Here is a 12,689-nt window from a genome sequence, read left to right on the forward strand (position 1 = left end):
TCTAGGGATGGTGTATACATGGCAGGCATAAGCAGAAATAGATGTGGGTTCAGATCAGAGGACATCCATGTCCTTGGAGAAGGTCTGTGTTAACTTTTGAGACATGGGGACACTGTAACAAGGCCAAAGAAAGGCTTGTTTCATTTCCCCTAAGCTTCACTTAATTGGCTTAGAGTTGTGGAAGCCTGGTGCCACTGACTAGGATGTTTCTCAGTTAGCAAGTAGAGGACATTCAGTGAGCTGTTTGAGGCCATTCATCATCTTAAGATACTGACACTGTGGCCCAAGGATAGCATCTGAATTACAGCTCATGTCAAATTCCATCCACTGGTAGCAGTTACCTAGAATGTTGTGCTGAGAAGGATTCTGAGTCAGTATGAATGAGTGCCATGATTGATATTTTTATGTCAGCATCATGGTTGATTATTGATGTCTACCATGGGCAAAGGATGTGTTTGCTATGCCTGCTGTAGCCTCAGCTTGTAGGTATTTCACCTGAGATCCTTCTCTTTCACCTGGCATACTTCCTCGTGGAGGACACCAAATTAGCACCACCACCAGGGACCTGCCTCCTAGAATTTTGGACATTTTCTTGGTCAACACCAACACAAAGAGCAAAACTTACTCTGCCCCTCATATAGGCCTGCCTTATTTGGTTACAATTTCTGGTCTGAGAGATTTGTTTCTTTTCCAAGTAATGACTCAGATTACTTCCCTTAGTCACTCAGGTGTTACCCCCTCCCTGTACATAAAGACATGACTTTGCTTCTGCAAGCCTGTCAGTGTAACCATGCTTAACACATTCATGTAGCAGGAATTAACTGATATACTACGACATAAGAGCCTGTGACGGCATACCCACCCCTGTCTTGTGCCAGGCGTTCTGTGCGGTGCTTTATGTGCATCATCTCATTGAATCCTTGCCCATGACCTTATGAAGGAGACACTGTTATCACCACTTTGTAGATGTAGAAACTGAGACCCAGAGAGTTTATATAACTTGCTAGCTTGTTAGAGGGATAGGCAGGATTCAAACTTGGGTCTGTCTGCCTCTTATACCTGTGGTTTTCTTACTCAGCCTTAAGCACTGGAACTACTAGTTTGCCAGGTTAGTTAGCCACATCCACAATCAGTTAAACTGTTGTCAGATAAGAATGTGTTTTGTAATAACCCTATGACGATGTCATAGGATTATTTGATCTTATGCCTTTTGCTGGGAAAAAAAAGAGGCTTGAAGATTGTGTTAACAACTCTGTTGAAGAAAGACCTGTGTCATCTTGCTGTGCCAACTCTGCATTCACCCAGCCCTGTTTCTTTTCTGTTGATCTCTGCCATTTCAGACATCCTTGTTCGGGGAAGGGACCTACCTCACCAGTGACTTGAGCCTGGCTCTCATTTATAGCCCCCATGGCCATGGGTGGCAGCGCAGCCTCCTGGGCCCCATCCTTAGCTGTGTGGCCGTGTGCGAGGTCATTGACCATCCAGACGTCAAGTGCCAAACGAAGAAGAAGGGTGAGTGAGCACTTGGCCCAGACCTGGGCTGCAGGCCTCTGGGTGTCAGGCTTTTGCCTTTGGCCCAGCTGTTGGGTGGAGCACCCATTGCATGCCAAGGGATGGGCTGGGTTAACAATGTAGGACAGGGCCTGCCTTCAGGGAGTGAGCAGTCTCCTTATGGACTGAACACATAGTGGAAAAGATATCACTGACTACAGGGCAGTGGGTAGGGAGTGCCAGCTGAGGGTGCTGATGAGGTCCACAGTGGCAGCTCAGAGGAAGGGGCAATCACGGTGGGTCCAAGTGCTCAAGGAAAGCTTTGGGGTGGAGAAGATGAAAATGAGTGTGTGAGGCCAGAGCACAGTCTCATTGAAGGTAGAAACTGGATCTGATTCACTCTTGGGCACCTGGTGTCAGCAGGGAGTCTGGTACATACTTGACATTCAGTAAACATTTGCTAAACTGAAGCTAAAGACTTGCGTCCACACCCTATTCCTCCAGGCTGCTCTGGTGTGTGCTGGAGCCCCCAGAGGATGTGAGGGGCACCTGAGGCCATGGGGGTGAATCCTGGGCTCTCTAGGGAGCAGATGAATGGTGGGCCACCTCAGTCCACTCTCCTGATATGTGCCTTAGATCTTTGCCCCGTGCCCCCTGCTGTTTTGCCCTCAAAGGCAGAAGTCATAGAACTGTCATTCTAGTCTCCAGAGCTGGCCTGTAGGTTCCACTGAGAAAAGGAGAATTGAGAAAACTGTTCCTGGCCTCTAATGTAAAACAATTGGAATCCTGAGGAATGGGCCCAGGTCTGATGCCACTCTCCCAAACCAGACAGCATGAATATTCACTTTTATAATTCTTAGGAAGTCTGCAAACCGTGACATTAAACATTAGGACAAAACCTTGCAACGTCTGCTGTCACGAAGCTTTGGCCTTTTGTGGGTTTTTTTGTTGTGTTTTGGTTCTTTTTGGTAAAGCTTTTTCATGTTACTAAAAGGAAAGGTTTTGTTTTGTTTTTTTAAACAAGTCTTGGTACAAAAGGTGGAAGATAAGTGTTCTAAGATGCTCGAATCCAGAACGGTTAATTTAAAATGCTGTTAAAAAGCTTGTTTCAGATCAAGTAATGTTTCTAGACCCAGATTATTTTTTTGTTATGGCCATCAATCTGCTTCTTCCCTTCGCTTTCCCCACTCAGTTTTTTTTTTTTCTCTCTTGTATCCCTTTTAGTTTCCTATTCCTTTTCCTCTTCCCGGCCGTCTGCTGGTCGGACTCTCCTATTTTTAAGTCCTGCTTCACGTACACACACAGCCCATTCCTCTGCCTGCCGGGGCTTCTCCACCCTCAGGACCAGGGTGCTTGACCCGTTTCTATTCATAGTTTGCTTCTATTATTATTGTATCTTCCCCCTGTAAAGTTGTGCTTTATCTCCTTATTTAGATTCCAAGGAGATAGATCGCAGGAGAGCGAGGATCAAGCACAGTGAAGGGGGAGACATCCCTCCAAAGTACTTTGTGGTCACCAATAACCAGCTCCTGCGAGTGAAGTACCTGCTGGTGTACTCACAGAAGCAGCCCAAGAGGTGAGAAGGATGGTCCCTGCATGAGGTCCAGGAGAACAACTAAAGGCTGCATTCATAGTATTGGGTTCTTAGTTATCAGCAGCTCCTCTCCCCCAGCCTTAGACCTCAGCTATGTATAAAATATATTAAGCACTCCGCTTTGTGTAAGGGGTAAGAAGTGAGGAATACAGGTCGAATAAAATCTGGTCCTGGCCCTAAGGGACTGTATATTCTAGTGAAGAAGAGCTTCGTTAACATAAATAACTTGAGGGACTGAATGAAGCCAAACTGTGAAGCCCCTTCACCACTTGGGCTCCTGATCACAGTCTGAAACCCACTCATTGGCTTGCGCTGAGAGGCAGGGTGGTGCCGGGATCTGGCTGGGATTATGTGCCGTCCAGCTTGGTCACTTCCCAAGGTGGCTGTCGAACCACCACCTGCTCCTCTCTGGACCTGAGATGCTTCATCTTTATCTCTAAAATGAGAGTGTTGAATCCAACAGCAGATGAGGCCTTCCAGCTCCTAAGAACCTGAGAGTGGTGGATTCCTCATGCCATCTCAGCATTGTGTTTTCGGGGGTATGGCAGGGCTCTCCAGGGTTGCGGGTCACTTTGACATTTTGTCACATTGTTGGGGGTCCATGGTAGAGTTTCTCATGGGGATGAGCAGCAGGTGAGCAGGTAAGACAGGAAAAGAGTTATTGTTAATACTCTTGACTCCTACTTGTACACACCAGTGGATTCAGAATTCAGTATCTAGTAAAATCCTCCCTCCTTAAATCTGGTAAATATGTACAGGGTTCCTAAGTTTGGGGGACATTATCCTTTGGTTTAAAATCATCTGGCTTTTTCAAGTTGAAAATTCCATTCCTTTCCCACTTCTTCCTGGAGTGTCTCTCTAGTGCACACTTGGATGGTTTAGATCATCTCCCGGCGGGCAAAAGAGGATTTCCCCTGCTCAGAATGATACCTGTGCATGTCTGAAAGTGAAAAGACTTTTGCTGAATACCCTGCCACCTGCTGTCATCTGGTCAAACACCCTTAGTGAGGTCATCCTTCTAGATACCAAAGTCTTGCTTAAGAAAAGACAGGTCATAAAAGGTATAGGAGGAGCTATAAAAGAAAAGATCAGGATGAGCTCATTGCATAGCTGTCTTTGTACATTTAGAAAATGTTCTGGTGAAAGGTGTGTCAGCGCCAGGGCAAATAGCCCCAGATTTTTTTTTTTTTAATTAATTAATTAATTAATTAATTAATTATTTTTGGCTGCATTGGGTCTTTGTTGCTGTGCGCGGCTTTCTCTAGTTGCGGTGAGCAGGGGCTACTCTTCGTTGTGGTGCATGGGCTTCTCATTGCGGTGGCTTCTCTTGTTGCGGAGCTCGGGCTCTAGGTACACGGGCTTCAGTAGTTGTGGCTCACGGGTTCTAGGGCGCAGGCTCAGTAGTTGTGGCCCACGGGCTTAGTTGCTCCGCGGCATGTGGGATCTTCCCAGACCAGGGCTCGAACCCGTGTCCCCTGCGTTGGCAGGCGGATTCTTAACCAGTGCGCCACCAGGGAAGCCCAGCCCCAAATATTTTGAGCAAAGGAGCACGCACAAAGCTTCTTTTCATGGCTCACTCAGAGGATGAAATTGAACATTTCATCTTCTTTGAGCCAGAAGTTGTTGCATACACTTTAAAAATATGTTTTTCTCTTTGTTCCAACATCAACTCTTTTTTCCCCCTGAAGCAGGGCTTCAAGCCAGCTCTCCTGGGTTTCCAGCCATTGGTTTACGGTCATGATAACCCTGTATCTGCTGCTGCTGCTCATAGTGAGTGCCATCAACTCCTCAGCTTTCCAACACTTTTGGAATCGCGTGAAGAGATGATCTTTCTGGGCCTGGTGTGGGGACCACCGCAACCATGTGCCTTATGATAACTTGTTCTGTCCCTCCCGGGCCTCACATCCAGCCAGGTCAAGCCTGGGGGCCAGTTGGGGACCACAGGACAATTTTTATATGCCATAAATGTATCAATTGCCTTTGATGATGCTCTCAGCCACACTCTAGTCAACGGAGGCTACTGGCCCCTCACTCTTAGGTTTTGGGGGAGATTTCCTGTCTGCGCCTTCCTAAATAGTCTTAGGGAGTTGGCTTTTTTGCCAGGGCCAAAGGAGAAAGTCCTGCTGCATTTAAAAACAAAGTGTCCAAGCTGTCAGTGGGGTGTTTACAATTGCTTCTGGCTGACGTTGGCCCTTCTCTAACGCCTTCTGGAAGGCGGAAATGTGTAGTAGGGACTATAAATCACTAGGCATTTGCCTTGTTTTGACTTGAGATACCCTAGAGGAACAGTCATGTTTCCCATAAAAATCGGTGGGATTGTTTTGAATTCCATCAGCCTTTGTATGTGAGTGCAAAACACTTCCACAGTTTTCTCACATCAACAGACAGCCTTCTGCTACAGCTGTAACCCCTCCGCCCCAACCTTGGATGAGAAAGGAAGGAGTCAGAGAACTGATAGAAAACAAAGAGCAACTCAAGTCATCTTTTTCTAAAAATTACCAACTGCTGATTACAGCTGAAATGGAACCAAATGTTTGTTTTCTGATTTTTTTTTAAAAAAAAGTAGCTATTTGACAAATTCGTCTTTGTGAGCTGAGTAAAAGGGGAAATTTCGAAACCTAGAGCACCATCTGGCCAGTGTCCCCAGCCTCTTTCCTGGCCGTGTTTTAGAGAGAAGGATTTGAGCTGCAGGCCTGCCTCCTGCTCTCCTTCTCACGAACCTGCCTTGATTGTGGCCTGTTAGCCACAAGTGCCACACTGCAGGCCTTCTGTGGGCGGCTGGCCTTTGAGATAGAGGCCTGCCTCGGTGTGCCACAGATGTGTGTGGGCTGAGCCTCCCTCACAGGGCCCGCAAGTCTCTGGGACTCAGCCTGGGCTTTAAATGTTCAGGAAAAGCCTCAGGCTGCTCAGAGAGCCCTGGTTCTACCTGCTGTATTCTCTGCCCCTCCTTCCTGCCCCGTGTCAGCTGTCATGGAGCCCTATCTGATTTAGGGGGGAGATTTCTGTAAAGAATGTGGAAATTCACTTTTCTATAATTTGTGAGGTTGTGAAAAAGCCACTATCATGGTTTTTACATTGAATATTGGAGCACTTCAGAAATAATAAAGGTATTTTCCTAATTTCCAAGTTGCCTTTGTGACTGCTTTCAGCCTCAGCACGAGGCTGCTGTGTATTCATTGTTGGGAAAAATTTTATCCTTCCTTGTTTGAGGTGGCCGTTTGCTGGAGAGTATATATCTCCAGGATATCTGTAGCATTGGATTTATAGTTATTGATTTAGCAAATATGAGCCCCTACTGTGTGCCAGGCACTAGAAATAGGAGCAGAATCAGGTCAAACTGCCCCTGCCCTCACAGAGCTGACAGTCTAGCAAGGTAGGCAGACGGACAGACATTCTCAGGAGTGAAGTTGGCATTATATGGTATCATAAAGGAGTTTTGGAAGCTACTTGGCAAGGAATCTTAACACAGTCTGGGGTCAGGAAATATGGAGGTGACACCCTGGAGCCTACAAGGCACCTTACACGTACTGATTTCTTTAATCCTCACAACAGATAAGAAAGTGAAGGCCCAGAGAGTTGAATAGGTTGCCCAAGGTTACATGGCTAGGAAGTGGCAGAGCTGGGGGTTGAACCTGGCTTCAGTGTCGGTCTCGTAAGCATCAAGCTCTTCAGCCCCACTGGGCTCCCAGGAAAGGTGACGTTCAACTGAAACCTGAAAGAGACATTGGTGTCAGGCTAAGAGGTGGGGGAAAAGCGTTTCAGGCAGTGCGAACAGCGCAAAGACCCAGAGTTCTTGCTGGAGAAGCTGAAAGCAGGAGGGTCCTACAGGAAGAGGCTGTGGTGAGAAATGAGGCTGGAAAGGTGGGCAGGGAACAGATCATGAAAGACCTTAAAAGTGGTGGGCTGGGGAGAGCCATTAGATTTTAAGCAAGGAAGTGATATGATCAGATTTGGTTTGTAGAAAAATCACTCTGGCTGGTGGTTGGAGAATGGATTTAGGATTATTTTGAGGATTAAAAGAACTGATGGTTACAGTAGCTTAGCACAGAGCAAGTAGCTGATTTGTTTCAGCTGCTATTATTATTATCGTTATTATTTGTTTTTAATGGCCCAGCAGAGGAGATGAGCATGCAAAGGAGACAGAGCAGTAATGCCCAGGGACCCTGGAACAGTAAAGTGTCACAGAAGTGAAAAACGAAGCCTTGGTGAGCACTGTCAAATGCTGCCAAGCAATCGAGATTATACCTGAGAAGTTCTATTGGATTTACTGAGTTGGAGATCATTGGTGAACTTGGCCGGAGCAGTTTCCATAGAGTTCAGCATAGGAGATGTGAACAAAGTCCGACTGCACAGATGTGAAATGTGCACAGTTTCCAGGTGTTCTCAGGCAATATTTATTTAAAACCTAATCCCCTTTTTCTGAGGCTTCTGTCCCCTCCCACTCCCCCCCCCCAAAAAAAGAGGTTGTATAATACCTGATGTGACTGTGGGGCAGGCACTGGGCTTATGATGGGGACATGAGGATGGATGAAGAACGGTCCTGTCCTCCAGGAGCTTCCAAGCCAGTGGGCTCCATGGGACAGGTACATTTTGATATGAGGGAAGGAAATTCCTGGAGCCTAGAGGGTTAGAATGGCCAGGAGGGAAGACTAGGACAGGGCCACATTATGACTTTCATGAGCCCTGGGCACTTTTGCCTTCATGGGCCCCTTCCTCTAAAAAAAAAAATCTAAAATTATACTGTAGGGGGCTTCCCTGGTGGCGCAGTGGTTAAGAATCCGCCAGCCAATGCAGGGGACACGGGTTCGAGCCCTAGTCCGGGAAGATCCCACATGCCGCAGAGCAACTAAGCCCGTGTGCCACAACCACTGAAGCTCGTGCGCCTAGATCCCGTGCTCTGCAACAAGAGAAGCCACCGCAATGAGAATTCCGTGTACCGCAACGAAGAGTAGCCCCCACTCACCGCAACTAGAGAAAGCCTGCGCGCAGCAACGAAGACCCAAAAATAAATAAATAAAATACATAAAATAAATAAATAAATAAAATTATACTGTAGGACTGTGTTGGTATAAAGATGAATGTATTACTCTTATGTACTAAAATGTTTTCTACCACTTAAAAGCTCATTTTCCCCCTTCTAATTTTATTTTATTTTTAAAAATTTTATTTATTTTTGGCTGCGTTGGGTCTTTGTTGTGTGTGTGGGCTTTCTCTAGTTGCGGCAAGGGGTGGGCTACTCTTCGTTGCCGTGTGTGGGCTTCTCATTGCGGTGGCTTCTCTAGGCACGGGCTCTAGGCACGCAGGCTTCAGTAGTTGTGGCTCGCGGGCTCTAGAGCGCAGGCTCAGTAGTTGTGGTGCGTTGGGCTTAGTTGTTCCGCAGCATGTGGGATCTTCCCCAACCAGGGATTGAACCCGTGTCCCCTGCATTGGCGGGCAGATTCTTAACCACTGCGCCACCAGGAAGGTCCCCCACTTCTAATTTTAAAGGGAATTAAATCCTTTTCGTAACGGGGACTCTAGGCCCTGTGCCTACTATGAGTAGTGGACTAGGGTCATGGGGGATAGTGTGAGATCCTTGGGTACCTGGGAATGGAGAGGCAGGAAGGAGACAAACCCTGAAGACTCAGTTCTGTTTAGCACCGACCCCACATCTAAGGCAGACCCCCTAGGCCAACCAACTCAGGAAAGGGCAAAATTGGGTTCTGGGGGTTGAGAGCTCAGGGGGCTCATGCTGCAAACACTTTCATGGGGGAGGAAGCACCAGTCTCCTTGCTGACAAACCCGCTATGGGCCAAGAGCTTCCCCAGGCGGCTGATGGCAGACGAGACCAGATGGTGGTTCAGTTGGAGCCACCTCACATCAGAGCCCCAGCTGCCTTGGTCTTGTCAAAGCAACCTCATCAGCCTTCTGTCACCGATGCCACTGTCAGGGGGAACAGTTTTGGGAGGTGGCAAGTGGACCTCTCACAGGCTAGGTCCCTGCTTCTGAGAAGGGCTAAGAATCCAATGAGCTGTCAGTTTCCACCACAAAAGGAAGGATTTTACTCTGTAGGCTTTGGATTAGTGTATATGTGTATGTGAGAGAGATGTGGAGTAGGGATGTGGTTCACTATTGTTTCTTTTCATTTTGTTAAACACTGATTGTCTGCAGAACCAGTAGTGGGTGGGGAGGTTGTGATTTTAAAAGCCCAATTCAGATATTTTTCTTTAGAACATGACCGCATGCATCTGAGCCCATTCCTGCTGCTAAGCCCAGGAGGTTTGTACTGGCTTGGAATCAGCCATACTCACCCTCCCTGTTGCCATGGTGATTCTTGGTAGGGAGTCGGGCAGGAGCTGGATTCAGCTCCCCAGAAAAAAACCAGGACCACACCCTTCCCTAAGCCCCTTCCACAGCCCTCCACTCTCCTCCTCTCCACCCTGCCCCACCTCGTGAGTTTTCCCTCTCTTGGCCTTTGTTCGTTTTTGCTTTTGTCAGTCTCTCTCCTCTGGATGGGTTACTGTTTGTTTCCAAACTGTCTGGGGCAGTGCACCCTGCAGACAGTGTCCTGGGCCGCCTCTAGCCCTCATCTGGTTAGAATAAGCCCCTCTCCTTTGTGTGAATCTCCAACCTGACATTTGGAACCTCCAAAATAAATCGTGACATTCTGAAGCGAGATGGAAACCACCATTTCCACCCACTCCTGCTGGCACTCTTATCCACCTGGATAGAGTTTTTAGAAAATTTCCAGTATTCACTGCAGTGCCCACATAGTGCAGCCCTGAGAAGGAGAAGCAGCATTTACCGAATACCTACTCTATACCAGCCACTGGGCTAGGCTTTGCTTGTGTTAAAAATCTGGTGGTGAAGGTGATGTTTCCTGCACTAAAATTTAACTGTAAGCTGCTTGAGGGCAGGGCCTAGGTCATCTTTGTAAACCCAAGTATCTAAGACATGGTGGAAGTTCAAGTAAAGTTTGTTGACTGAATAAATGGAGGAAAGGATACAAGAAACTTCTTTGCCATGGTAGAGGGTAATGTCAGCAAAGGTGACTGAAGACAGACGAGAAAAAATTCACTGGCAAGCCAATGCGGATGGGTGAGGGTTTCAGAGAATTTTGTGGACATTTATTGCTTGATTTCAGGGAGTCCCATTTGCTCTCTGTCACCAAAAGTACCTTTTGGGAGTAGAGTTGGGTGGGCAGAACAGAGTCTTTTAAAAGTTTCATTTGAAAGGCTCAGACTTAAAATGCAAATGGTCCTGAGAGATTAAACTATTGATTTGATGCTTATTCATACACATGTGTGAAGGACTGATGAGGAAGCCTTTCTTAAGAACAGGTTTTAGTAAGACTTGTGGAGCTGGGGGTGGTGGAGGGGGCGGGGGAGAGGTGAGAGAGGAAGAAATCACTGGAGATTCAAGGGTGAGAGGAGCTTTGACCATGTGAGGAGGTAAGGGGAGAGGGCTGGGGCCACTGGAGTCAGAGTTTGCTTGATACCCGCTACCCCTTTGGCTCAGTGAAATAAGCTTGCGGTGCTGACAGACCCTTCCAGCCCTGGCAACACTGGTCACTTCAGTCAAACTGCCTGCTAGTGGGACAAGAAGGAGACAAGGCCGGTCTGAACTCCTGGGAAGTATGGATTGCAGACCAGTTGAAAGGTGTAGTTTTTTTTTTTACTGTTCTTAAGCAAGTCCAGGCTATCCCAAATGGGTCCATAACACATTGTCTATCAGAGGTGTCTAGGGATTTCAAACTAGCACATCAATAATATTTTTAGAGGGCTTGAAGGTGCTTGAAAAGCATTTGTCATCTTAGTTTTTGACCCACTGATTTCCTTTGTTTGACATCTGTTGTTCTTGGCCCCTGTGGTCCGTATCACTCTCCTGGTACCTACCGCAGCTTCTCTGTGGGGAACCACCCTCTTTTCACTCTCACTGGATCTTGGTAAAGCTGACTGCCCCTCTCACCCACACACTCTAGGGGTGGACCAGTGGCTGAGGCCCGAGCCAGTCAGCAAGTTGCACCCCCCTACTTCCGCCTCAGTGATTGGTTCAGACATGGGCATGTGACCCAGTCTGAATCCACAGGAGATTTGTTTTCGGGGGCTGCTGGGAAAGAGACTTTCCTTCCTCCTGATGCCGTCTTGCTGCCTCGTGAAGCTTCAGACTGACGCCAACACCGTGGAAAGTAGAGCCAAGAGAGGAAGAGGAAAAGAGTCATGATGATGATGTTTGCGTACTGAATGCAGTCATGCCTAAAGCTAGGCCTTTCACTTAAGTGACCAATGAATTCTGCTTTTTAACAGAATTTAAATTGGGTCTTGGGAATCAAAGGAGGGGGGAGTCCATAACTTATACCTATTGTCATCCCCAGTGCTCCATTATTTTTGGTGTAAACCTTTTATTGAATATAGAAAGATGTGGTTTTCAGATGTGTGAGTCAGGATTGATGAATTTTGACTGTCCTCACCCCTGCACTATACCCACAAGGCATTCAAACCTGTGCAAAATGAGAATTGGGCAAATCACCCGAAAAACACCACGTTCTGGGTTATTCTGCAGCCTGAGCATCAAGGTGCTTCCTTGAGTCACTTGGACTCCTCCAGAAAGTCTTCTGGCCTAGGGAACCCCAGAGCACTCTGAGGTCTGCGAGCAGCAGTAGGTAGATGTGACCAGGGTCCGGGGTTATAAGCTATACTGGAGGGTCCTGGCCCTCAGCAAAACCAGAGCTGGGGTCTGTAGCAATAGAAGGAATGAGGGAGAAAGGCACTACCATTTATTAAGTGCCTCCTGCGTGATGGGCATATTGAAAGAATTATTTAATCCTCACAATATCCTTTCAAGGCAGATAGTATTACCTTTATTTTACAGGAGAAGAAGGAGGCTTGGAGAGGTGACTACCCAAGGTGAGAAAGCCCGAAAGAGGCAGAGCCAAAGCTGACTAGCTGCAAGGCCGCAGCTAGAGGGGCTGCCTGAGCAAAAGGGATCTGGGCTGGTGGTGTAGGGAGGCTGGAGTGGGCAGCGCCAGCTCAAGGCATGCCAAATGAACTCCCTCCCCAGGAGAAGACTGTAAGCTCTGCCGTGTCTCATAAGCAGGGGGCACCTGGATGCTGGAGGTGGGACCTCGGGAAGTCTCCATCCCCGCCCCCCGCAACGGCCACACTATTAATGAGAGCTTCAGGCTCAGCTCCATTCACCCTTCCAGCTCTGTTACTGCAGACCCAGGAGGTGAGCTCTGAGGTGCACATGGCACTGAATGTGGGGCAGGGAGGGGCGGCCTCTTCCTTCCACCCCCACTGCCTGCTCAGAGCTTGGGCCATCAGCCTTCTCTGATTAAGTTGACTTCTTCTAAACCTTGCATCCAGGGGCTGCCAGCAGCCAAATCCCCCTGATTGAGATGTTCCCGACATCAGAGAATAAACAGCCTCCCCTGTCCAAACAGCTGTGCTGAGCAGCATTCCTGTCTCTCAGCCTGCTCGGCTGGGCGGGGCTGCAGCCCTGTGTGTACCTCCAGCGGAGGCCTGGGGGACCTGGTGAGTGGCTGGAAGGGAGAGGGGAGGTGGCCATCTGTCTTCAGACTACACAGGACATTCCTGTGCCTGAGTCCCCATTTCGCCCCCCTGCC

General features: G+C 48.0%; 1 protein-coding gene and 1 long non-coding RNA gene across 6 annotated transcripts in view; one reads left to right on the forward strand and one right to left on the reverse strand.

Moving 5' to 3' along the window:
- PARP16 (poly(ADP-ribose) polymerase family member 16) overlaps window positions 1–11,480 on the forward strand; it is a 27,148-nt gene extending 15,668 nt beyond the window's left edge. For 3 of the 5 annotated variants that reach the window (XM_061180193.1, XM_061180191.1, XM_061180194.1), the window contains 3 exons: window positions 1,341–1,512; window positions 2,926–3,067; window positions 11,046–11,480. In XM_061180193.1, coding sequence (XP_061036176.1) covers window positions 1,341–1,512; window positions 2,926–3,067; window positions 11,046–11,235 — 504 coding nt within the window. In that variant the 3' untranslated portion in view covers window positions 11,236–11,480. Of the gene's footprint in view, window positions 1–1,340; window positions 1,513–2,925; window positions 3,068–4,773; window positions 6,187–11,045 lie in introns of those variants that run through there. The other 2 variants (XM_061180195.1, XM_061180196.1) reach the window with 2 other exon arrangements.
- The window catches only part of LOC133084106 (uncharacterized), a 21,428-nt gene continuing 15,311 nt past the window's right edge, over window positions 6,573–12,689 (reverse strand). The window contains exons 3-4 of the long non-coding RNA XR_009699382.1: window positions 7,331–7,430; window positions 6,573–6,797 (exon numbers count right to left, since the gene is read on the reverse strand). This is a non-coding gene — a long non-coding RNA (uncharacterized LOC133084106). The remainder of the gene's footprint in view (window positions 6,798–7,330; window positions 7,431–12,689) is intronic.

Source organism: Eubalaena glacialis, chromosome 2 (genome assembly GCF_028564815.1).
Source record: "Eubalaena glacialis isolate mEubGla1 chromosome 2, mEubGla1.1.hap2.+ XY, whole genome shotgun sequence".
In the NCBI taxonomy this organism is placed as follows: domain Eukaryota; kingdom Metazoa; phylum Chordata; class Mammalia; order Artiodactyla; family Balaenidae; genus Eubalaena; species Eubalaena glacialis.